This window comes from Plecotus auritus (genome assembly GCF_963455305.1).
Source record: "Plecotus auritus genome assembly, chromosome: 4".
Taxonomy (NCBI): Eukaryota; Metazoa; Chordata; class Mammalia; order Chiroptera; family Vespertilionidae; genus Plecotus; species Plecotus auritus.
The window spans coordinates 333598-358031 of record NC_137775.1 but is presented as its reverse complement, the minus strand read 5'-3'; the positions used below and the strand labels follow the sequence as shown (position 1 = coordinate 358031).

The 24434-nt window shown below is 60.7% G+C and overlaps 2 protein-coding genes across 2 annotated transcripts in view; one reads left to right on the top strand and one right to left on the bottom strand.

Annotated features, from left to right (window-relative positions):
* Nucleotides 1-23185, bottom strand: part of WDR27 (WD repeat domain 27) — a 44724-nt gene extending 21539 nt beyond the window's left edge. Inside the window, exons 1-20 of the mRNA XM_080665425.1 lie at nucleotides 23128-23185; nucleotides 22443-22672; nucleotides 18868-19009; nucleotides 16855-16979; nucleotides 15680-15793; nucleotides 14724-14775; nucleotides 13484-13554; nucleotides 13060-13156; nucleotides 12123-12225; nucleotides 10472-10575; nucleotides 10279-10340; nucleotides 9877-9998; nucleotides 8906-8988; nucleotides 8568-8646; nucleotides 6761-6838; nucleotides 6065-6162; nucleotides 4441-4530; nucleotides 3533-3654; nucleotides 2392-2525; nucleotides 1493-1590 (exon numbers count right to left, since the gene is read on the bottom strand). Of these exons, the coding sequence (XP_080521551.1) occupies nucleotides 1493-1590; nucleotides 2392-2525; nucleotides 3533-3654; nucleotides 4441-4530; nucleotides 6065-6162; nucleotides 6761-6838; nucleotides 8568-8646; nucleotides 8906-8988; nucleotides 9877-9998; nucleotides 10279-10340; nucleotides 10472-10575; nucleotides 12123-12225; nucleotides 13060-13156; nucleotides 13484-13554; nucleotides 14724-14775; nucleotides 15680-15793; nucleotides 16855-16979; nucleotides 18868-19009; nucleotides 22443-22628 (1960 nt within the window). The 5' untranslated portion in view covers nucleotides 22629-22672; nucleotides 23128-23185. The remainder of the gene's footprint in view (nucleotides 1-1492; nucleotides 1591-2391; nucleotides 2526-3532; nucleotides 3655-4440; nucleotides 4531-6064; nucleotides 6163-6760; nucleotides 6839-8567; nucleotides 8647-8905; nucleotides 8989-9876; nucleotides 9999-10278; nucleotides 10341-10471; nucleotides 10576-12122; nucleotides 12226-13059; nucleotides 13157-13483; nucleotides 13555-14723; nucleotides 14776-15679; nucleotides 15794-16854; nucleotides 16980-18867; nucleotides 19010-22442; nucleotides 22673-23127) is intronic.
* A 107-nt stretch (nucleotides 23186-23292) lies between these two features.
* On the top strand, nucleotides 23293-24349 carry LOC308246957 (UPF0669 protein C6orf120 homolog). The gene is made up of 2 exons (XM_080665424.1): nucleotides 23293-23364; nucleotides 23522-24349. Exon 2 carries the CDS (start codon nucleotides 23555-23557, stop codon nucleotides 24137-24139), a length of 585 nt encoding a protein of 194 aa, XP_080521550.1. The 5' UTR covers nucleotides 23293-23364; nucleotides 23522-23554; the 3' UTR covers nucleotides 24140-24349.
* Nucleotides 24350-24434: the final 85 nt, after the last annotated feature.

The window sequence follows — 24434 nt, the reverse complement described above, 5'->3', positions numbered from 1 at the left end:
TGTGGTCACGGGCCCCACGCGGACAGCAGAGCAGAGCCTCCACGCAGGCGACCGCAGGCCCGACAGCCTCCTTCCGCAGGAGGCTGCTAGTTCTGTTTTCAGCAAAAGGTTCTGGAATAAAATTAACGCAGATCTAACAGAATATTCTAGAACCTCCTAACACCATAGGCCAGTCCTTATGAAATTTCAACTACAGAACTCTGCAAAAGAATTCAAATGAGGCCTCTGAATAAACTAAAAAGTTATAAAATAGATTCCTGAAGATTTTGATTTTTGCTTCTAAGTAATTTTAAATCGATGCTTTTTAATGAAAAGGGATGGTGTTAGCCCTAAAAACTGAAAAAGGTAAAGCTTTGGGCTCTGTGTTATGTCCCGCTGAATAGCAGCTGTTTCAAGGCACATGGGGGGGCCTGGCCCCGCGGGCAGCGGCGCCGCACTAAGTCACGCGGTCCCAGACGTGGAGCCAACACCGCGGGTACCGCTGCGGGTCAGAGGCGCCGCTGGTCCAGTCTCTCCCTCTGAGGCTCTCTCACTGCTGAGATGAACCGTCACCTTGTTCAGAATCAGTTCCTCAGGGTCTGGGCTCCGCAGTGCCACGCGGGGCGGAGCTCAGACGCTCAGCTGTGTGCGGAGGCCGGGCTGGGGCCGCAGCCGGGGAAGGAGGAGAAAGGATACGGGAGTAAAACTCGTTGGGGGCAGACAGGCCGGGGATGTCCGCGGCCCGGGGGAGGAGGAAGGATACGGGAGTAAAACCCGTTGGGGGCAGACAGGCCGGGGATCTCCGCGGCCCGGGGAAGGAGGAAGGATACGGGAATAAAACCCGTTGGGGGCAGACAGGCCGGGGATCTCCGCAGCCGGGGAAGGAGGAGGAAGGATAGGGGAGTAAAACCCGTTGGGGGCAGACAGGCCGGGGATGTCCGCGGCCCGGGGAAGGAGGAAGGATAGGGGAGTAAAACCCGTTGGGGGCAGACAGGCCGGTGATGTCCGCGGCCCAGGGGGAGGAGAAAGGATACGGGAGTAAAACTCGTTGGGGGCAGACAGGCCGGGGATGTCCGCGGCCCGGGGGGAGGAGGAAGGATAGGGGAGTAAAACTCGTTGGGGGCAGACAGGCCGGTGATGTCTGCGGCCCGGGGGGAAGAGAAAGGATACGGGAGTAAAACCCATTGGGGGCAGACAGGCTGGTGATGTCCGCGGCCCAGGGGGAGGAGAAAGGATACAGGAGTAAAACCCGTTGGGGGCAGACAGGCTGGGGATGTCCGCGGCCCAGGTCATGGGGAGCCGTGGCCCGGGGGAGGAGGAGAAAGGATACAGGAGTAAAACCCGTTGGGGGCAGACAGGCCGGGGATGTCTGCGGCCCAGGTCATGGGGAGCCGCGGCCCGGGGGGAGGAGAAAGGATATGGGAGTAAAACCCGTTGGGGGCAGACAGGCCGGGGATGTCCGCGGCCCAGGTCATGGGGAGCCACGGCCCGGGGGGAGGAGGAGAAAGGATACGGGAGTAAAACTCGTTGGGGGCAGACAGGCCGGTGATGTCCGCGGCCCCGGTCGTGGGGAGCCGGAACACGCGCCTGCACCTGCTCCCCTGCTTGTACCTGGAACAGACAAGATGGTCAGCCTGCTTCCCTCCACGGCCCATGTCCTGCTGTGAAACGCTGAGCTTGTGAAAAGTGTTCCCACCCCCAAGACAATCACGTTTCATGACGAGGGAATGCGAGCCAGCCACCTCACTGACTGACAGCTTCACGAAAAACACCGTCGTCTCCAGCCACAAACACGGCGCTGTGTCCGTGAGAAAGCACATGCCCTCCCCGTTCTAACCGCGGGCCTCGGAGGCATCCGCGGGAATCAGAGAGAACACTTCCATGTTTCCGAGAGGCTTCATAGCGGGTCTCGGCCTGGGTGCAGACTGCGCGGAGCACAGCCCCCGGGGGCACATGGCTGAGTCAGGGTGGCCAGCCTGGCCCAGGTGGGGGGGGCCTCGGGCACTGGAAGGTACAGCAGGTGACGGGGCAGAGCTGCTGGGGGCTCAGTGAGGACGAACCAGGCCATCAGCCCGCCTGCATCGGGCAGGGGAGTGCGGGGTGGAGTCTGGGCCAGGACACGCAGAGCCAGGCATGGAGGTGAGCGACACAGGTGACCCGGGGGCAGGAAGGACGCCAGTGTAAGGGGACCAGCAGGGGCAGCTCAGGCTCCAGGGCAAAGCGGGCAGAGTCCCGGGGTCGGGAGGGAAGCTCAGGATGGGTGTGGAAGCAGAAGGCAGCCCCCCGCACCGCGGTAACAGGAGGCCCCCCAGTTTAGATGAAAACTGTGTCAGTGTAGACACTGCTTCCCACGTCCTGTCGCTGACACGCTTCCTCCCATCGCGGAAGACGAGGCTCTGACGGGCCGCCCACCTTCTCAGCTCGTCTCTGCGGGTGTCCAGGTGGTACCTAAGCAGCTGGAACTCGGGGCCCGAGGACACGAGCATGAACGAATCGAGGTAGTAGAACTGCGCATGGTGCACCGGCTCCGGGAACACGTCTGTGCCCTGCAAAGCACGTCACGCTGTTACCCACACGCTACCCTCACGTCGCCCTCACGCTTATCCCTCTGGGATAAACACGGCCGCTCTAACCGGCGTTCTTCCATCTTCACACCTGGCATCCGCCTGTTCTAAACGCTAGGCAGTCTCTGCTCAACCAGTTTACGATGTTTGCTCCTTCTCCCTCCCTTCTTCTAAAAGATGCTGTGACTAGATTTTTCCGTCATGAGTGTTTTGAGGTCTGGCCATTGAAAACTTTAATAAAAGACACGTAAAACTTGGCAGCAAAGATACTAAGTATCAAGGGTTTTGTTAAAGCCAGAATTTTACACAGGTTTTAAAATGTAGTTGTGAGGGGCCCACGCTCACATTTCACAGCCCACACATGCGGCCGTAACACCCCCACAAGGAAGGGGCTCCTTGAAAGTGGGGCCACCGCCCGACCCCGGAGCTCTCGCCCGACCCCAGAGCCCTCGCCCGACCTGTGCCCACCCCACCCCCCCCAGGCCTCCTGGCGCCGCCCGTTCCTGCAATGATCCGGGCAGGCTGGCAGTGCGAGGCTCTCGGGCCCTGCTGTCACCCTCCCCTCTTGTCCTCTCCCGTCTCTCCTCCCGTTCCGCTTCCAAATGACCCGCAGGTTCACTGAAACCAGCTGTTTTCTCCCCAAAAGGCACTTCCTCCCCATTCCACGCCCTGGGCCGCTGTCACTGCCTCCACTGCCCAATCACCCTTGACGCACACGTAAAGGTTTCCCGCGTTTCAGTGTTAACAGCTTTGCCATCTCGAGACCTGAACAAACGAAAGGCATGTTTCACTGCATGTATGTGTGTGTTACACGTGTGTCCATCGTGTGTTAAGAACAGTTCAGTCACTAATTTCAGTGCCTGAAGCAAACTCCTGGTTTCCCCGTTTCCCACCTCCTGGCACGGAGAAGGGTCTGCCTGCCCCACTGGGCCTCCCTGACCTCGAGGTGGCAGGGCTGGCCACCAAAATCGCCAGGAATCACCCCTCACCAGGCACAGGGCGGGCTCCCGACTGCGGGCCGACCACACCCTCACGGTCCCGTCCAGGGAGGCCGACAGCAGCCACCGGGCGTCGTGGCTCCAACCCAGGGCGCTCACTGCCCCATCGTGACCTAAAGGAGACAGGTGTGGGGAGGGGCGGGGGACCAGGGGACGGGAGAGACAGGTCTGATTTGATTGGTTCTGATCAGCTCTGACAGGACCAAGAAAAGATGGCTCTGCTGCCCCCTGGTGGCCTTTCAGGGAGTTTCCGTCTCGCTGCTGCTGAGCTGACAATGGTCACTGGTATAGCAGTTGAGGCTCTGCACCACTGCCTAGGTGCCCAGGTGCCCTGAGGTCCAGGTGCCCGGGTGCCCAGGTGCCCGGAGGTCCAGATGCCCAGGTGCCCAGAGGTCCAGGTGCCTAGAGGTCTAGGTGCCCAGGTGCCCGGGTGCCCAGAGGTCCAGGTGCCCAGAGGTCCAGGTGCCCGGGTGCCTGGAGATCCAGGTGCTGCCCCCCGCACAGCCCAGGGGAGGGCAGCCCCACCCACCGTCCAGCTATGGGACCTCCACACGCACCCTCTTTCCAGCCAAGCGGCTTCCTCTCCTGGCTCAGGTCACCCTGACTCCCTCACCCCCACTCGGCAAAGAGCTGGCGAGGCCACACGTCAGAGGGACGCCCGCCCACGGGAAGTCACCACGTGTAACGGCTCCGGCCGCAGCTCCGGGCCCACAGGTGACCCCACTCTGGGTGGAGGGGCAGGCTCAGCGGAGGTCAGGGCTCAAACCTCACTGCTTCCTCCCCCGACTCAAGTCCGGTTCCACTCTGGTCTTGTCTCAAAGGAAACAAAAGTGGCCTCAGCGACCAACACCGGGCAGGAGAGACGCGCCGTAAACGCGGTGACGGGGCGCATGTCTTACCTGAGAAAACAGCAGGTGCTCCAGTCAGATGGGCATCGAAGACCAGTGACAGGTGGTTGGCCAGGCCACAGGCCAGCTGGCGTCCGTCTCCTGCTAGAGAAAAGCAGAGACGACGTTCAGGTGACTAGATCGTCCCGGCTCCCCTTCGGCTGAACCCCAGCCCTGAGGCCGCCGGGCTTCGTCCACAGGGAGCTGAGGACGTGAGGCTGAGGCGCCAGGGCGGGTCCGAGCCCGGAGCTCCCTGGACCATGGGCTCCGCCCTGGGCCTGTGCCGTCGGCCTCCCCCCACAGACTTGTAAGCGGCATATTTGCTAAGCCTGTGGTCGGCAAACTGCGAGCCACATGCGGCTCTTTGGCCCCTTGAGTGTGGCTCTTCCACAAAATACCACGGCCTGGGCGAGTCTATTTTGAAGAAGTGGCGTCAGAAGAAGTTCAAGTTTAAAAAACGTGGCTCTCAAAAGAAATGTCAATCGTTGTGCTGTTGGTATTGGGCTCTGTTTGGCTCTGTTGGCTAATGAGTTTGCCGACCACTGTGCTAAGCAGTTCCGTCTCACGTCTCCGTAAGAGGAGGTAGAAATCAACTACGACAGGGGTCCTCAAACTTTTTAAACAGGGGGCCAGTTCACTGTCCCTCAGACCGTGGGAGGGCCGGACTATAGTTTTAAAAAAAAACTATGAACAAATTCCTATGTGCACTGCGGGCCCGGGACGCGTCGGCTGCTAAGCAGGACAGGCAGCGGCACCCAGCGGGCCGGATACGTGTCCTCGGCGGGCCGCATGTGGCCCGCGGGCCGTAGTTTGAGGACGTCTGATCTACGACTTCCTCCCGGATGTTCAGACTGCGGGCCCTTCTCACAATCCCCGCTCAGTAACAAGCGCGTCCAGCGTCACGAAGATGTGTCGTTCCCTGATAACCCCCAGCTCTCACTCCCACGTTACCCTACAGCGTCCTTGGCTGGAATTCCATGAAAAGCAGAGGGGACGCAGCATGGCTGTGACCAGCCTCAGGAGTCCACCCGTGGCACTCGGGCAGCGGCTTGTCACACTGGAGGGGGTGGCCCGGGTGCAGCACCGGCCAGGCCTCCGTCCACCGCGGACCAAGGGCAGGGCCTGGGGACCAGCATTTACTCTGAAAGGAGCTGAGCTCAGTGAGATCAGGAGCTGCTACAGGAGAGCCGCCTCCTCTCTCCTCCCAAATCCATTAGAAAAACGCCGGCGGCCAGGAGAAAGGTCTGGGGAGGAGTCTCAATGCCCTTGAGACAGGACAGCTGCCACAGAGCCGAGCGGCCTGGCCGCGGAGGGCCAGCGCTGACGGACACACAGTCCTCGCCTGTGGGCCCCTCCGCCCACCAGGGGCTGCTTTTCCTCCCCACACAGACCCTCCGAGCCGCCTTCCCCCCGGCCCCCCACGTGAGGAGAAGGCGGACAGGGCGACTACACAGCCTGGAGTGCGGACGGAGGCCAGGCTGTGCGTCTGGGCTCTGCACCCGTTCCTCCCACACACGGACACGAGCGCTGGTCTCAGTCTAAGCCAGCACTGCCCTGCGGTTCCAGGCCACCGAGGTCTCGGGGTCGCAAGGTCGCTTAAACTCTGTGCACGAGGGAGCACCTCCCCACACCGTACCTGAGAACTGCACGCAGCGCACGGCCACCGGGCCCTGGGCCACAGCCAGCCGCCTGCGGAGCTGGGTCGGCGCAGGGCTGTCCGAAGGGCACTCCTGACTTAAGGAGGAGAAGACAAAGGTCAGGAGGGAGTCAAGGTGAGACGGGAAATAAAATGCACTGGTCTCCCCGTTTCTGTGTGTAATCCCACCCATCGGACATGGACGCAGACGCACATAAGCTCTTACATTCAAGACCATGAAATGACTCTTGAGACGGACTAGCATTCCTTCGTGCCAAGACACAGGTGTTTGAGCACAGAACACCAAGCACTGACCACATGTACGTGGCCCGGCGGGACTGTGTGGCGGCTCAGGGAAGGATAGGGTCAGTTCCACTCTGAGTTTAGACCCTGTGGGTGGTGTCCCCCCGACATAGACTGCTTCCATCGTGAGCAGATCAGCACCTTCCCAGCTTTTAAAAGAAACCAGGGACAGGCTGACGGACATACATCGATGGTGCACACGTCTATGTCCATATGTACATGCATCAGGGTTAACTTTGGCTGAAGGACATACATAGTGCATGCACATGCCTGTGTACATGTGTACATACACACAGACACATATAGGTCTACACCTGTGTGAAAAGTCAGTGAACTATTTAAAGGGTTTCTCCAAATCACCAAGTTTACTCAGAAGGTAAGCCAGCTGCCCACCAGGGGTGAGTGCTCCTGCGTCGTGAAGGTCTCTCACAGCCACTCTTGACATTGGTCTTGGGTGAGAACATGGTCACGCTGCAGGAAGGAAACGCTCACGTCAGCCTCCGAGGTCACGGACCGCAGCTTCTTAAGAGAACAGCGAAAAACACAGCAACGCATACGAGCCGCGTCCCAAGGCAGTAACACGCGGAGTGATTGAACTCTGGGACTCCCGTCAGCACTGGCCAGTCCACGCTGGGAAACGCACTGCACTGGGCAGCGGTGCACTTACACGGAAGGCGCTGGTCAGGCCGCGTGGTCAGGCCGCCGCGGAGCAGCCAGAGGCCTGGGCGGGGCCAGAGGCGGGACTTTGTACGGAGGGAGCGGGCCTGGCCACTCCGCAAGCACCACCCGGGGTCCTCGAGGCGGTGCCCCTGGGGAGGAATGACGGGGAGGCCAGGGTGGCTACAGGGGGCAGTCATGGGGAGCATGGCAGAGGGGAGGTTAGCGGGGACGAGTCAGCCAGGGCCCCCAGGCTTCCAGCTCACAGGCTGTTTCGTGACGGGGTTCAGAACAGACAAAGGGTCAAGATCTGAGGGGCAGTGTCTGCTTCTGCGACACACGGGCCCCGAAGCACCGGGACCCACGCCTGCTGCACCTGAAAGTCCTGGCGAGCCCAGCTCCCCGCCCGCCTCTCCCACTCGGCCCTCAGTCAGCCCTGCTGCACCCCAGCTCCCAGCCCGCCTCTCCCACTCGGCCCTCAGTCAGCCCTGCTGCACCCCAGCTCCCAGCTCCCAGCCCGCCTCTCCCGCTCGGCCCTCAGTCAGCCCTGCTGCGCCCCAGCTCCCAGCCCGCCTCTCCCGCTCGGCCCTCAGTCAGCCCTGCTGCGCCCCAGCTCCCAGCTCCCAGCCCGCTCGGCCCTCAGTCAGCCCAGCTGCACCCCAGCTCCCAGCTCCCAGCCCGCTCGGCCCTCAGTCAGCCCTGCTGCGCCCCAGCTCCCAGCCCCCCTCTCCCGCTCAGCCCTCAGTCAGCCCTGCTGCGCCCCAGCTCCCAGCCCGCCTCTCCCGCTCGGCCCTCAGACAGCCCTGCTGCGCCCCAGCTCCCAGCTCCCAGCCCGCTCGGCCCTCAGTCAGCCCTGCTGCGCCCCAGCTCCCAGCCCCCCTCTCCCACTCAGCCCTCAGTCAGCCCTGCTGCGCCCCAGCTCCCAGCTCCCAGCCCGCCTCTCCCACTCGGCCCTCAGTCAGCCCTGCTGCACCCCAGCTCCCAGTTCCCAGCCCGCCTCTCCCGCTCCAGTCAGCCCTGCTGCGCCCCAGCTCCCAGCCCGCCTCTCCCGCTCGGCCCTCAGTCAGCCCTGCTGCACCCCAGCTCCCAGCCCGCCTCTCCCGCTCGGCCCCCAGTCAGCCCTGCTGCACCCCAGCTCCCAGCCCGCCTCTCCCACTCGGCCCTGTCAGCCCTGCTGCGCCCCAGCTCTGGGTGCAGCAATTTCAACACCCTGCGGTCAGAGCGAGGCTGTGGTCTGGGGGGGGGGGGGGGGGGGGACAGTGCGGTCAGGCGTGAGGCCACGTCCCTCCTCACAGGTGGCCAGTCACCACCACTGCGGCCAGGCAAGGGCCCAGGGGCCAAGGGGCCGGTGCACAGTGAGCGCTCAGCGGGCCGGCCCCGCAGCTGCTGCACCGCTGGGACGGGCCGGCCCCACTCTAACTGCAGCGCCCGCCCGCCTCCCGCCTCCCGCCTCCCGCCCTGTGGGTGGCCCTCAGGACACACTGGGCCGCAGCTACCCTCACTGTCCTGCTCCCATGGGAGTGGCTAGGAGCCATCTACTCACTGGGGTGCGGCCGTGTACCCGGAGGACCGGACGCGGCTGTGGAAGACCAGGGGCTGGTCCCGCAGGGCGCTCTGAGCAGCTGACAAGGCAGTTAGAGAAACGAGAAAAAACATCTCAGGATCCATCGTCTCCCAGCGCCCACCACGGCCCGCTCCGCTGGCCCCTGGAGAAGCAGCGGTTCCTGAGTCCCGTGAGTTGTACGCGGTTCGGGAGAAGAAACACGTGAGGGGCAGGAACACAGGGCCTGCACAAACCCCCCCATACCCACCCCCGGCAGCTTACGACACTAACGACAACAACGTCAGTATTTTCATGTTCATGTTTCATGTCACACTGACCGGCTTGGCGGCGGCCGGCCGGCTTGATACGTGTCTCCTCAGCGGCTCTGAAGTACAGAGGGGAGGTCGGCGAGACCGCGGAGCTAAAAGCAGAGAACTGCACCGTGGGGGCTGTTTCCACAAAACATGGGCCTGAGGGCAGTCACAGAGCAGTCCCTGCAGGTGTGGGCATGCAGCTGAGAGGGGAGGCCACCTCGCAAGCTTATTCTTATTTTCCCAAGAAGTGAATTTGTATTTTAATGAAAACATTGTTTTAAAATCTGCACTCTATCCTGAAATACAACAGTGTTTCACATTAAAATAAACTTAAGGTTAGTATAGTTGGGAGTTTACTGAACTTTGCTCTAAATTCTACCAACTGATACACGGGCACATATAGCCCCTAACTGACAGACCCACCTGGCAGACACACCGGAGAAGACCCACCTGGCAGACCCACCTGAGAAGACCCACCTGAGAAGACCCACCTGGCAGACCCACCTGAGAAGACCCACCTGGCAGACCCACCTGAGAAGACCCACGTGGCAGACCCACCTGGCAGACCCACCTGGCAGACCCATGTGGCAGACCCACCTGAGAAGACCCATCTGCCAGACCCACATGGCAGACCCACCTGGCAGACCCACCTGGCAGACCCACCTGAGAAGACCCACCTGAGAAGACCCACCTGGCAGACCCACCTGGCAGACCCACCTGCCAGACCCACCTGAGAAGACCCACCTGGCAGACCCACCTGGCAGACCCACCTGAGAAGACCCACCTGGCAGACCCACCTGGCAGACCCACCTGAGAAGACCCACCTGGCAGACCCACCTGGCAGACCCACCTGGCAGACCCACCTGGCAGACCCACCTGAGAAGACCCACCTGGCAGACCCACCTGGCAGACCCACCTGGCAGACCCACCTGGCAGACCCACCTGAGAAGACCCACCTGGCAGACCCACCTGGCAGACCCACCTGGCAGACCTACCTGGGCAGCACTGAGAGCTGCGTTCCCAGGTGGGGGTGCTGCTGGGACCTCACCAGAGCGGCCGGGTCGACCTCCAAGCTGGCGATCTCGTTCCCAAACATGGATGCGAGTAAGCAGAAGGCCTGATGGGTGGTGACAGAATGAAAGACTGACCGTGATGCCATCATGGACGAGCAAGCCCCACGCAGAGCACACAGCTGTCGCCACCGGGAGCCGCATCCCTCGCAGCAGCCGCGCTGCCTGACCGGGGGGAGTCCACACAGCACCGAGGCTCCTCACAACTTCCCCACGAAGGCCTCACGGGACAGCGGGCATGTCACACGTGGAGGAAAGGGAGCACGAGCACGCGGACGGACAGATGGACGCCCCCAGACGCCAAGGTCGGGAGCGCCGAGGACTGACCTTGCCACGGCAGCTCATCACAGCACACGACCCGGCCACCTGAATGCTGAGGTTCCGAAAATCTGAATTTTCACAAAGAGAAATAAGCAACGTTTAAGGGCTTTCTGCCCTAAAATTTACTCCCAACAGCAGTCAAAGGTAATGTTAACGTGACGCGAAACGTCCGTCGAAGGCGGTTTGAATCCGCGCTTACCCTTGTAATGCAGGGCAGCCTCCAGCTCAAAGTTCGCCAGGTTCAGTATGAATAACCCAGTGGAGCTGCCGACCCACACACAGCTGGTCCTCTCCGGGGAAAGACTGCAAAGAGAGGCACGTGGACTGGCCTTATTTGTGAGCCTTCAGTTCCACGGTGTCGTCACCGAGCGTGACCCGTGCTCCTGTGAGCGCCGCGTAACCGTGGAGACTGCGCGGGGCCTCTCCGGCCGCTGCCTACAGCTCCAAGCCACGCGCACCCACAGGGGCTGGTGCCAGAGGGCTTTGGTGTCCCTGGAACCCAGTCTCCGGTGCTGATCTGCGACACCTGTACTTCTCCCGAGGTCACGAGAGGTCAGTGCCGCGTCCCCCGCAGGACAGCGCACGCACTGAGCGCAACCCAGCTCTGCTGTTTCCTCTTTGTTTTCGGTTTACCAGCCAGATGCAAGTCCTCTGTGCCGGTGCGCCCCCTGCAGGCTAGGCAGGCGGGGACACAGGGCCTCCGGGCCCCCTGACTCCCTCCAGCACCTCAGGACCCGTGAGCCAGGCACCAGCCTCGTCACCAGGCACCTCCAGCAGCCCAGCTTCCCGGGACGCATTCCCGGCGTCCTCACCCCCAACACCAGACCACAGAGCAGCGAGCCAGTTGTCCCGGAGGGAAACCGGACCGAGACGCAGTACAGACCCTTCCCGTCACGGCCCTGCCTGAGAGACGGGCCTCCACGGTCTCAGACTCCACAGTCAGCTCAACTGCCCGCCAGGCGGTCACTCCGCTCAGCCTCCAGCCACGGTGCCACCAGGCAGGGGCATCTGGGCAGACAGGGCACCCCAGCCAGGCCACAGGCAGGGCTGCAGCCTCCCCTCCCCGCCCCCGCCCCGCCTCCTGGGGGGCCGGAGTCCTTAATCTTGTTCAGAACCTCCCACGCTCCGTGCCACAGGTGAGCGCACTCACCACCTCCCTCTTAATCCCCGTTAAACAGCGGTTCCTTGTGCTGCCGAGTACCTATAACCTTTCTACCAAACACAGGTGAGTAAGCTCATCGAGGGCCACGATAACGCGTGACACACGGCACACAGTGCAGAGCGACATAGGATTTCGGCTCCCTTCACGCCACCACACAGGCCACGAGCTGCCTAGGTTTTATGAGCAACATTAAAACAACCCCATTTCTCATACCAAACACACTGCACACAACTGACCAAGTTCACCAACGTGAAGACTCGAAATACACACGCTAACAACACTGAGAGCTACACAAACACTGACTAACCGGGTCGTTCCCGCCACCGAGAAACGAACCTGACGTGAGAGGTTTCCTCCCGGCCCGGCCAAGCGATCACACTCACATCCACGCCCAGGACGGAGGCCCGGCCGAGCGATCACACTCACATCCATGCCCAGGACCGAGGCCCGGCCGAGCGATCACACTCACATCCATGCCCAGGACCGAGGCCCGGCAGAGCGATCACACTCACCGTCCACGCCCAGGACCGAGGCCCGGGAGAGCGATCACACTCACCGTCCACGCCCAGGACCGAGGCCCGGGAGAGCGATCACACTCACCGTCCACTCCCAGGACCGAGGCCCGGGAGAGCGATCACACTCACCGTCCACTCCCAGGACCGAGGCCCGGGAGAGCGATCACACTCACCATCCACGCCCAGGACCGAGGCCCGGCGGCAGGTCGCAGTGTGCCAGGCTCAGGACGGGAAGCGCCACGTCGACTCCGTCCCCTCTGTCCAGCCCCCTCTCTCCTGGAAGAGTCGGTGACAGCCCCACGTGGAGGGGAAGCATCGGGGGGGCGGGAGGGGGGGCAGACTCAGGTGCTGCCGGGTCAGCCGATCGGGGCCGAGGGACACGGGGCTGCTTCCTCAGAGAGGACCCAAGGCCGCAGGGCGCGGGCGTCCCGTACAGGCCGCAGAGGGCGGGAGGGCTCGGCGCCGTGGGTCACAGCGGTTTGGGCTCTCCTTCACGATAAACGAGCACTGACAGAAGGAACCACGAAAGCCAAGCCCGGAAGCGTCAGGGAAGGCCGACGCTGGATAAAGGCAGTTCCTGACGACTTTAAAGAGGAATGGCTGAAGTCACCGGGAAAAGCACCAAACGCAACTGAGCGGATGCTGCCCTGGGCAGTGCCGGCGGCGGTGGCCTGCCGCTCGGAGCCTCGGACAGCACTCCCACAGGAGGCCTGCTGACTACAGGTGGAACCAGGTTCCCCGAGAGGCAGCAGCACGTGGGGCGTGAGCCCTGGGCTGGGGGGGAAGGGGGAGCGGGGTGGGGGGAAGGCGGGGGGGGGACACAGGAGATAAGTAACAGGGCGGGCGGGGCCCATCCAGGTGGAACCCAGACCTGAGTGAGGGCGCAGTCTGCTCAGCGAGGAAAACCCACGGCGGCTGGAAGGCGTTCACCCTGGACCCTCATCGCCATGACCATCACCCACGGAAGGAGTGTTCACTATATCCTCCCCCTGACCGCCGCCCCCACCCCCCGACCTGCGGTGCCTGCAGAGGTCTGAGGTCAGGACCTGTCCCTGCTGCGACCCCTCCTGCCTCACATCAGGGGTCAGAGGAGAGAGGTCAGGGCATCACCTGGCCGGCTGGCGTAGAAACTCTCCGTCTCTTTCCTCAGGTCCACGCGCGTCACACGACGATAATGATGACCTTCCACCAAACTGAAGATGCACAGCTGGCAAACGAGACGGTGCCTCACCCGCGTCAGCGGGCGCGAGGAAAGGCAGGGAGAGCTGACGAGGGACGAGGGTGGGAGCAGCCGAGAGACAAGGCGCGTGGCCCTGGGGTCCCCGAGCCTCTGCCCTGGTCTGAGCCCCACCCCTCGGCCCCCAGTGACCGTGGCTGAGGGCACTGTCTCGGGTGCAGGCACCGCACAGGCCTCCGCAGACCCCCTGCGGCTCCCCCAGGCGCACGCCACCAGGGCCCCGGGACAGGCAGGGTGACAGCGGTTATCCGGTGTGCAAGGTGTGCCGCTCCAGGAGGCCCCGAACCCTGCCCTCACCTGGCCCTCGGCGCCCCCGGCCACCAGCTGCTGGCTCTCCCCATCGATGAAGAGGCTCAGGACGGGGGAGGCTGGTGAGAGGAAGAGATGGCCGTTACCCTCAAGGGCACTAGCACAGTTTCAAGGAAACTATCAGCTTGACTGATTCCTTCAGCCAATTCCGACTATTCTGATTTCTCCACAGGAAGAGGGACAGCGAGTGCAGCGTGAACTCTCCTGAGCGCCGGGCCGGCAGGGTGACCGTGCCTCTGCCCGCGGCATCGCCCCGAGTCGCTGGCTGGGGGGGGGGGGGGGGTGCGCGGGGGGGGCGGGGGGGCCCAGCAAGTGCCGGAGCACAGATGCCCCAGGACGGTCCTCGATGGCCGGGCTCGTGAAGCTAAGGGTTCGTGAGGAACAGCAGTTAAATGGCCCCTTTTGACACGTGTTGCCTAGGAGCCAGTTCACTTAGGACACACTGTGCATCCCAACTGCCACGACCTTGGGAGGAGAGTTACGATAAACGGATGTTAAACAACACCCCACGTTCAGAAACTACGAATGGCATCAAAATCGAGTTTGTGATTGCTTTCTGGAGAGCAATTCCAGCGTAGCCCCAGGCACGGGCTCTGGCCGTGCACTTGAGGGGCCCCAGAGCTGTGACAGCAGTGCGTCCCCGCAGACCGAGGCCCTCGGGGGACGGGGAGTCGGGGCTGCACCTGCTTCCCTCACGCGGCTGCCGTGCTCCCTTCCCAGGAGAGGAGGGCCGGGCCTGGCCCGGACGCGCACACAGGACCCCGAGAGACCAGGAAACCCTCCAAGGAGGTCCTGGGGCCCCCTCCAGGAGGTGCTGGGCCCGGCATGGAGGTCTCCCGGCCCCAGCACCTCACAGGCCCCACAGAGACCTGCTCCACCGCCAGGCCCGTGTGTGACCGGGGGCGGTGTCAGCTATGACCAAGGGGACCGACTGAGGAGAGTGTGTGGCGACCTGGCCGCATGCCTGGCCCCCCGGGCAGTCGTCCCGCCAACACGCAGCTCTGGGCCCTGCTCTGCGGGACAGCACAGTGGCCGCGCCTCCCCACACCTCCACCTTCCACAGCTCCCAGCCACGCTCAGACTTTAACGCTAAAATGAAGACCGTGTGGGAGTGAGACCGCTAGAGAGGGGTGACACTGCCCCCGACTGGCTCCCCGTGTGCTGACCACACCTGCCCCGGAGGGCGCAGACTCGTGGCCACGGCAGAACAAAGGTGAGGGCCAGTTACCTGTCAGCACCACCGAGCTGTGCAGCAAAAACCCCGTGCGGCAGTCCCACACCTGCGGGCAGACACGCACTCCTTCAGGGCAGGCTCTGCCGCGACTGCTCGCCCTTCGCCCTTCGGCCAGCACTCGAGGCAGCCACAGCTAAGCTGAGTGCTTTCCTAAATAAAAGAGCAGGTGGCGACAGGAGGAGAACCAGGGAACTGCACGCACAGGGAGACGCCGCACTCCTAGGAAACACGGCCCGCAGTGAGGTGCGAGTCCACCTGCTCTGCACGCTCACGGGGAGTGGCGCGTGCTCCCCAACACTCAGCTCCTTTCATTCCCATGAGGGCTGAGGCGCAGGCACCGCAGGGCCAGTCTCCACTATTCCCAGAGGGGAGTGGGGGCACAGCACGGCGGGCACCCCTGGGGGCAGCAGAGGGTACTGGGAGCTGGGGGACACCCTCCGCTGCACCTGGCACGGCCTCCGGGTGCCGAGGGAGGTGAGGCCGTCCCTCCGTCCCCCGTGCAGCGGGGGGTAAGTGCTCTCCTTTCTCTCCCTCTCACGGGCACTGGCCTCACTTTGTCGCCCAGGCCATCGTGACACCGGCTGACGTGGACTGCGATGGGGACTGAGCTTGCGTTTTAATTCATTTTCTTCTGGAGCCCAATTTTGTTCTGATGGAGTCCTGATACCGGACGACGGTTCTGCTGCTCCGGGGCCGTCGTTAACGCGGCGGAGAGAAATCAGTTTTCTCCCCGAGGCCCTGCAGTTTTCTCTCCTCGGAGGCACGCAGCAGACTCGACGCCTCGAGCCCACAGGGGAATTCGGGGACAGAAGAGGCGCTGTGAGCGTCATGGGCTCCCACACCTGGCCGTGGCCCCGCTGAAACGGTGGCGGGAGGTCAGGAGGGCAACCCTCGTGCAGACGCCACAGCCCTGCCTCCGCTAGTCTGTCTGGAGGCGGGGCCGCCCCTACCTTGAAGCTTCTGTCCTCAGAGCCCGAGACGACCACATGCGCTCGCCACGCACAGAACTCGGCTGCGGTCACGGGGCCCTGGTGCCCGTCCAGCTCGGCGCGCGCGGTCCGGCTCTGCAGGTTGCACAGCGAGACCAGTCACTGACGTCCCAACAGTGGCTGCTAAGAAGTCACCTGTGTCTCGCAGAAGAGAGTTCCGTTAAAATGCACCTGCTTGACTCCCTCTCCCAGGCCTGACGCTCCCCGTGCACGGAGCTGACACCGGACAGTGGAGCACGGCGTCCGGGGTCGCAGGAGCTGGTGGCCACACACCGCGGAGGCCAGCTGCACAGGCCCTCCCCACAGGACGTGCTCGCAGCTCCAGCCGAGGCCCCGAAGCCTTCCCAGCCCCGTCCCAGGACAAGCCCGCCTCCGTCTGTGACATCACCTCCGACACTGCCCTTGCCCAGGGCGAGCCTCCAGCGTACAGCCTGTGAGCCGAGATGCGTCCAAAGGCAGGTGTGCCCCCACCCACTGCCTGCACAGAGCAGGCCCCACCATAATCCCCAATAGGACACCCCGCCTCTGTCCTCCCTGACCTTCCGTTTTAACGTGGACGTGGCAAGGCATTCTCGGGGGGCCAACAGCGTGCTCAGTCACTGTGCTCGTGACACCACAGCCTGTCCCCACAGCGTGTCCCATGCGAGCACGGGAAAGGGAACAGAGCCCCGTCCGCTGTGCAACACGGGCCCAAAAGCCGCTCCGTGGTCCAACACAAGCCTGTGATCACAGAACCTGCAGGTGGCAGCACATTCACGTCAGCTGATCCCGATGAAGGATCAACGAGAAGGTCCGATTCTCAGTGGGAAGCAAGTGCTGATGAGAGAGTTACAGGTAAGGCCCACACTGTGAGGCTCTGACAGAGAAGACCAGAAATACACGTGTCCCGTGTTCTGGAGCATGGGTGTGCCCTGGTCCCCGGGCGTCATGGCGCGACCTCCATCCACATGAGAGAGCAGCATCTGGCTCCAGGGGCCTCCAATGCAAGACACAGACACGTGCTCACTCACTTCCCTGACGTGTTTACAGAAACTCGCCCAACTGGGGCCCTGCTGACAAGAGGCAGGCGGACCTTGCCTGCGAGGCCCCGCAGGCCCCAGCGCTGTGCCCGCCGCCCGCCCACAGCCGCCTCTCACCTGTACGTCCAGCACGAGGACCCTGTTGCCAGCGCACACCGCAGCCACCTGGTCATCCGGGCTGAACCTCACGCACCGCACCTCTCCCAGGTGGGTGCCCAGGACGAGCCCACGCGGGTCCGTCCCTGGGAGGGGCGGGGGCGGGGGGGGGAGGGGTGCCGCCGTTAGTTGGTCATCAGAGGCAGGACTGCGCGTCCCGGGGAGTCGGCTCCTGGGCAGGGACCCGCCCGCGGGGTGACCGGGCTGCCAGATGACTGGCTCTTTGAGAGAATTAGACACGCTGAATATAAAAATTCCTCTGGAAATACGTGGGATTGCCCAGAACTGCCAATAGCGTGTGAGGACCTGTCCATGCAGCCCCGTGAGGGGAGAATGAGCTTGTTCTGACCCACTGCGGGGTGGGACACCGGACGCCCCTGAGCCCGGCACCTGCATCCTGGGAGCAGATCTCCACATACCAGGTCCACGTGGGGCTCTGCTCACAGACAAACTTGGGGAGCTCTGCCCCCCAACAATGAGACTGCCTGTTTACCAAGACCCCAGGAGGAGGCAGATTCCTAACAGGTGGCTCACTGTACGCAGGCACATGTGCATACTGTACACGCACGTACCTGTGTAGGTGTGTACTACATGCATGTGTACCATGTGTGTAGTGTGTACATGTGCCTACATGTGCATATATACCTGCAATATGTACTAGATGTGCTTGTATACTGTGCATGTGCATACTAGATGTGTGTGTGCTATAAATGTATGCACATATATACCATATGTCAGTGGTCGGCAAACTGCGGTGGCTCGCGAGCCGCGGTTTGCTGCTCTGTTGACTAATGAGTTTGCCGACCACTGACATAGACTCTCGATTATAGCACACACACATCTAGTATGCACATGCACAGCAATACATGCACACAGGGACATGTGTGCACAGTACACGTGTTTAGTACATTCACACACATATACATATAGTATGTGCATGCATACAGTTATAGCACACACATAGTATACATGTGTGCATATACCGCGGGTAGGTATGTGCTATGTGTGTGCATGTGTATGTTTGCATACATGTGTGTGTATTTACATGTTATAGTTTGTACTGTGTTGTATGGTATTCATACATGTGCTAATATTGTACATGTGTGTGCATGTGCTGTGTTGGGTGCTGTGTGTGTATATGTGCTTGCATGTGTATGTGTGTGCTATATTGTGTAGTGTGTGTGCATGTGTGCATATTGTACATGTACGTTCATGTACTGTGGGGGGGCAGTGTGTTTGTATTTGCGTGCATGTATTTACATGAGTATGTATGTGCTACCATGCATGTGCATGTGGGTAGATGTCAGTGGTGACACCTGATATTGCAGTGACCATACTATGAAGAAGGTGGAGTATAAACTCTTATATAGGTTGCTGTCTAAAATTAGTTGATTTAGGAGAAATTCTGTAACTTCTGAGTGTAGCTCCATACCGTGGTCCTCACCAACGTCTCACCTCCATATGGTGAAACTCGGACACACCGCCCTCAGCCACACAGCTTGGTCTCGGCTCCTCAGAGAGGCCAAGCTCGTGGCGCCCAGGCCGGCCCCCAGGTCCCTCGGCCTCACAAGCGCTCCCAGCACTGCCCACCCCCCACCTGCCACCGCCCGGACGGCTCCACGTGAGCGTGTCGGCCATGACCTGCCTACGCCTCGCTCTCCACGGCCCCGCACGGCTGGTGACCGCTACGTGCCTGTGTTTCCCACTCCAAGCTGTGAACTTGCCCCAACTCCAGAAGGAAAGAATATTTCAAGTCCCTCCAGGTTTGAGAGCCACAAAAGTCACAGATTTCAATGCAAGAAAATGCGAAGAGTAAACCCACTGAGCCCGGGAAGCGGCTTCTCGCTCAGCCGTGTTCCGCCAGCTCCGCACCTGCCTCCCAGGTTACAGGGTCAAACAGGCCAGCCCCCATGCACCGGCTGAAGGTGAAGTCGGCCCGGGGACCGTGTTAAACGGCTTTAGGTCTGCACTCACCCTGACGCGCCTTCTCTCGGCACTCCTCCAGCCTCCACACTATCACGTGGTCTCGGGAGGCAGAGCAGACCACAAGCGGGTGCCCCGTGTTGCCAAACGCCACGGCAGTAATTGGCTGATGGTGTCCTCTTAAGATCAGAAGCTACAAATGTTTTCACAAAAACATCATTGATTAGAGGTAACAACCAAAATAACATACAATGTAATCTCAAACCTAAGAAATTAAATGGATTGAATTTTTCAAATATATTGACTTCGCGTATTCATTTATTAAAACCCTGTGTAGTACTAAACCAGTGGTCGGCAAACTCATTAGTCAACAGAGCGGCAAACCGCGGCTCGCGAGCCGCATGTGGCTCGCGAGCCGCAGTTTGCCGACCACTGTACTAAATGAATGTCTCAAGCTTGGCACAGCACTGTAGCTCAGTATCACTAATAACAGGCAGCAGGAAAGGGCAGCGCCCTCACCCCCACTTACCCACTGTGTGTGACTGAGCAGTGCACACTGCACCCACCGCATGCCAGGGAGGGGACAGCTGTGTGATGAGGGGAGGGGACAGCTGTGTGATGAGGGGAGGGGACAGCTGTGTGATGAGGGGAGGGGACAGCTGTGTGATGAGGGGAGGGCACAGCTGTGTGATGAGGGGAGGGGACAGCTGTGTGACCAGGGAGGGGACAGCTGTGTGATGAGGGCGAGGACAGCTGTGTGATGAGGGCGAGGACAGCTGTGTGATGAGGGGAGGGGACAGGTGTGTGACCAGGGAGGGGACAGCTGTGTGATGAGGGGAGGGGACAGCTGTGTGACCAGGGAGGGGACAGCTGTGTGATGAGGGCGGGGACAGGTGTATGATGAGGGGAGGAGACAGATGTATGATGAGGGGAGGGGACAGCTGTGTGACCAGGGAGGGGACAGCTGTGTGATAAGGGGAGGGGACAGCTGTGTGATGAGGGCGGGGACAGGTGTATGATGAGGGGAGGGGACAGCTGTGTGACCAGGGAGGGGACAGGTGTGTGATCAGGAAGGGGACAGCTGTGTGATAAGGGGAGGGGACAGCTGTGTGATCAGGGGAGGGGACAGCTGTGTCATGAGGGAGGGGTGTTGGGAGCGACCTCAGTTGACAGAGTCCTGAGAGGGCAGGTGTCACAAAGTGGCCTGTTCCCAAGGTTAGTCATGCACCCTGCCCCCCTTAGGCTTAGAGACCCTTAAGCACAATAGTTTAGTAATCACACATTCTGCCCCCTAGAGCTTAGTTAACCTTCAAGCACAGTTTACGTATAAGCGTAATTATCCTTTAGCAAGAAGCATGGCTAGATTATCTCATGGAAAGGAACTTAGGTGGCGCCGGAGGTGTATGTACAGGTTTAGCCATTGGAATCTTAGCCAAGATAAGGAACTTTGTGTAAAGGTCAGTAGGAAACCTAAAACAAAGGGGTATAATTATGTTTACCACATAATAGGAATGATGTATTGTATGGAATGTAACTGACCCTGTATAAAAGTGTGGTGAAAAATAAACTCGGGACTGTAAGCGGGAAGTGCTACAGTCCTCCCGATCCCATTCTGTTTTCTGTCTTTTCTCATCCTCTCCCCGCCTTGCAGGTACTGTTCGACTGATGCCGGCAGGCTCCGGCAGAGGGGACAGCTGTGTGATGAGGGAGGGGACAGCTGTGTGATGAGGGAGGGGACAGCTGTGTGATGAGGGAGGGGACAGCTGTGTGACGAGGGAGGGGACAGGTGTGTGACCAGGGGAGGGGACAGCTGTGTGACCAGGGAGGGGACAGCTGTGTGACCAGGGAGGGGACAGCTGTGTGACGAGGGGAGGGGACAGCTGTGTGACTAGGTTTGTGAACTGGGGAAGAACGGGCTTTAACACATTCAAAACGTTTTCATTTTGTTTTTCTTTAACCAGCGTGGTCACCAGATGCTTAGGTTAGACTGAGCCTGACCAGCGTGGTGACCAGTTGGTTAAGGTCTTTGAATCCACACCGACAGCAGCATGTTGACCAGAAGGTTAAGCCCTTTGCTTACCACTTATCAGTGAATGCCCTTGTCCTCCATCAGAAAAACAAACAGATATTCCACTTGTACAATGGACTATTATTACTCAGTGCTAAGAACAATGTACTATTGATACATGCAACAATATGGATACGTCTGAAAATAATTACTCAGAATGAAAGAAGCCAGACAAAAAGAGTAAATACTGTCTGGTTCCATTTACATAAAACTCTAAAAATGCTACCTAACCTAAAAGCTTAGGTTTAGAATAGATTAAAAACTCCTTCAAATAAAAAAAGACAGATACTCCAGCAGAAAAATGGCAAGAGACTGAACACACACAGCATGCAACCTTCACAAAGACTAAAACGAGAAAATGGCCAAATGGCGTTCAACGCCATTCCTCAGCGGACAGTCAGCAATTACAATTAAGCAGCTCTATGCCCACAAAGGGCTGAAGTTAAAAGGACCGAGCGCAGGGAAGGAGGCGGAATTCTTACACGCCAGTTGGAGTACAGCTTGGCACCCCCACTTGAGAAGTCTCCTTAACATCGCCTACTGAACTAAAGACACAAAGTCCCTATGACTCCGCACGTGTGCACACACATGACATAGTAGAGGTTGTCTGAAATGGTCAAATTGTGGAGTCAGAACAAATGTCCCCCACCAGGGGAATGGATGAGTGGTCTCTGCACGCAATGGAATACTATGCAGCAATGAAAATGAGCAATAAGGATGAACCTCACAAACATAATGGTGAACGAGGGAAAAGACTACCTAATGCGTGTCCCACGTGCCCAGAGTTCAAACGTGAGCCACACTAACCTACGGTGCCAGAGTGAAGACAGTGCTCCCTTCAGGGGGGCGAAGGGAGCACTGATTGACAGGTGGGGTCCCCCCGCTGTGACCAGTTTGTCAGGCCCACCACGGTGTGCACTTCGTCTCTGGGACACGGCTCTCCCAGTGTTTTACATTCCCTGCCAAAGGAAGAGAGCAAGCTGGAGATCTGAACGTAGATCTCGTAACTCAGGGGGGAAAAAATCACAACGCAGGTTCCCTTTATTCATGATCATGGCAGTAGGACTGAAAGCTAGAGGGAAATGTCCAAGTAAACATCGCGGTGCCACAACGTGTGGACAGGTGCTCTTGTGCCATGAAACCTGGTTTTGTTAAGAGTATTCAAAGACGGACACCGGTCATGAAATGGGCTTCAGAATGGAACTCAGTGTCTCTCAACCTCTATCAGCTTAATGTAGAAGACTCTGCAAGAAACGTAAAAAGCTCCCTTGAATGTGTTAATATTAGAACCTATACAATTTCAACTCGTCTTGATTGTGTTGAGATGAACCTATTCTTGCTCATGTGCTTCCTGAAGATTTTTTTTTTAATACAGTGATTCCTGGCAGTTTATAAAAAAAATCAAAGCTCATGTGATGCCTTTGTTGGGTTCGCATCGTCCCCGTGGCCGTTAGCTGGGTCCACAGGGGTCCCGTCCCCCAGGCGGCGGCACCCGAGACGAGGTGACCAAGGCTGTGTGTGTCCTGGGACTTAGTGAGAAGCCGCGGAAGGTGCGCACCTGCTGAGCGGGGTCCGCGGTGCTCCGCACGCAGAGCGCAGTCCCGTCCACGGGGAACGCGCAGTGCGGCGCGCGACACGCGAGCTGGACGTGGGAAGCGGACCGCTCCGACTCGACCCGGAATTTTTCTGTGACTATGTCGCCCCCACGGCCATCATTCGTGGGGAACGCCGGTGGCTCCTCCATCTCCTGTCTGAAAACACAGGAGCATACACGCCGGCTGCAGGCACCTATTTCATGCAGACAGACACCAGTCTGTCATTTGGAATGACCAATGTGCTCACACACGGGACACATCCCACTCCCTCCGCCCTCCCGCCCCCAAGGAAAAGGGAAAGTGGCTGCAAAGCCTGCGTCCTCATGGGTGACTGCTCCTCAGCCACCGGCTTCCAAAGCACCGGCCTGGCCAGGCCCCGCGGACCTGCCTGCTCGCAGCGGCCGCGCCACAGCCGGGGAGGTGACCACCCGGCAGGGCGCCGTGGAGATGGGGCGGCCACCTGGGCGGACCAGGGCCGCACCGGCTGCGCTCCACCCGCCGCGAACCTTCACACACGCGCTGTTATACCGGTGGCTCCCGGGGGACCCGCCCACTCAGCGCAGCGCCGTGGAGCAGACGCTCAGTCACGGGGAGAGAGGACGGGTTAACAAGGGTCCATACAGGCTGCCTCTGCGCACAGGCTCTCACCTACGACCCGACAGGACGCGCTCAGAGCCCAGGGTTTGCGCTCCGCCCCTCCCCGTCGCCGTGGTTACTACCCAAGCGCTGCACGGCGCCACGCCCCTTTCTCGCGAGAGCTCGGAGCCCACAACTTCCGGAGCGTCCGCCCTTCCAAGCCTACACCCCACTTCCGGGTGCCGCCGCCTGACTTCCGGCTCCTGCGGCGCAGCCGCCCGGCCCAGCCCCGGCCTCTGGGGAACGGTGGTGAGTCCCTCCGGCCGCCCCGCCCGCCCCGCCCCGCCCCCGCAGGTCCCCCAGCCGGCCCCTCCCTCCCTCCCGTCCTCCCAGCGCCGCGAGGTGGCCCCGATGTGGCCGCGCCGCCCCGGGCGTGCTCAGCGCGGGCCCCGTGGTGTCTTCGCAGGACGAGCTGGTCCCGCGCCGGGCGTCACCGGGCATGGCCGCTCCCGGGAAGGGCGCCCCCCGGGCCCTGCCGCTGCGCCTGCTGCTGCCCCTGTTCCTGCTGCTGCCGGCGGCGTCCCGAGCGGCCGCCTCGGAAGAGGAGGAGGAGGTCCCGGCCGAGTGGGTCCTGCTGCACGTGGTCCAGGGCCAGGTGGGCGCGGGCAACTACAGCTACTTGCGGCTGAACCATGAGGGCCGCATCGTGCTGGCCATGCGCAGCCTCCGCGGCGACGCCGACCTGTACGTGTCGGACAGCACCCTGCACCCCAGCTTCGACGACTACGAGCTGCAGGCCGTCACCTGCGGCCGCGACGTGGTGGCCATCCCCGCGCACTTCCAGCGCCCCGTGGGCATCGGGGTGTACGGGCACCCGTCGCACCGGGACAGCGAGTTCGAGATGAAGGTGTATTTCGACCGGACGGTCCAGCGACACCCGTTCGGGGACTCGGCGTACTCGGACAGCGCGGAGGCGAGCCACGCGCACGCCTACGACCCAGAAGGCGCGTCCCAAGAGGAGGAGTCCCTGCTGTGGACGATACTGATCAGCATCTTGAAGCTGCTCCTGGAAATCCTGTTCTGACTGCGGACACTCGGGCGGGCCCCGCCATTCGCTGTGAAAGTGACGGCGCCGGAAACTCTCCTTTTCTGGGTGGGGATGGAAAATAAAGCCATACAGTCTGTTACCTCAGTTACCCCAAAAGCAGGAGACGCGGCAAGCTCCGTACTTGTTTTCTTTTAAAGATCAAAACCCCTGTAACAGTAGTGTGCACAATAAAAGGCTTGAACTCCCTTTCACTAGCTTGTCAGGTGGCTGAAAAGGGAGGCTGCAGGGACGGAGGTGTCTGTAAAAGAAATCAAAACAGGGCAGCCCCACG

What these genes read in the sequence shown, in the direction of transcription:
- LOC308246957 (XM_080665424.1), top strand. Translation starts at nt 23,555, where the DNA reads ATGGCCGCTCCCGGGAAGGGCGCCCCCCGGGCCCTGCCGCTGCGCCTG.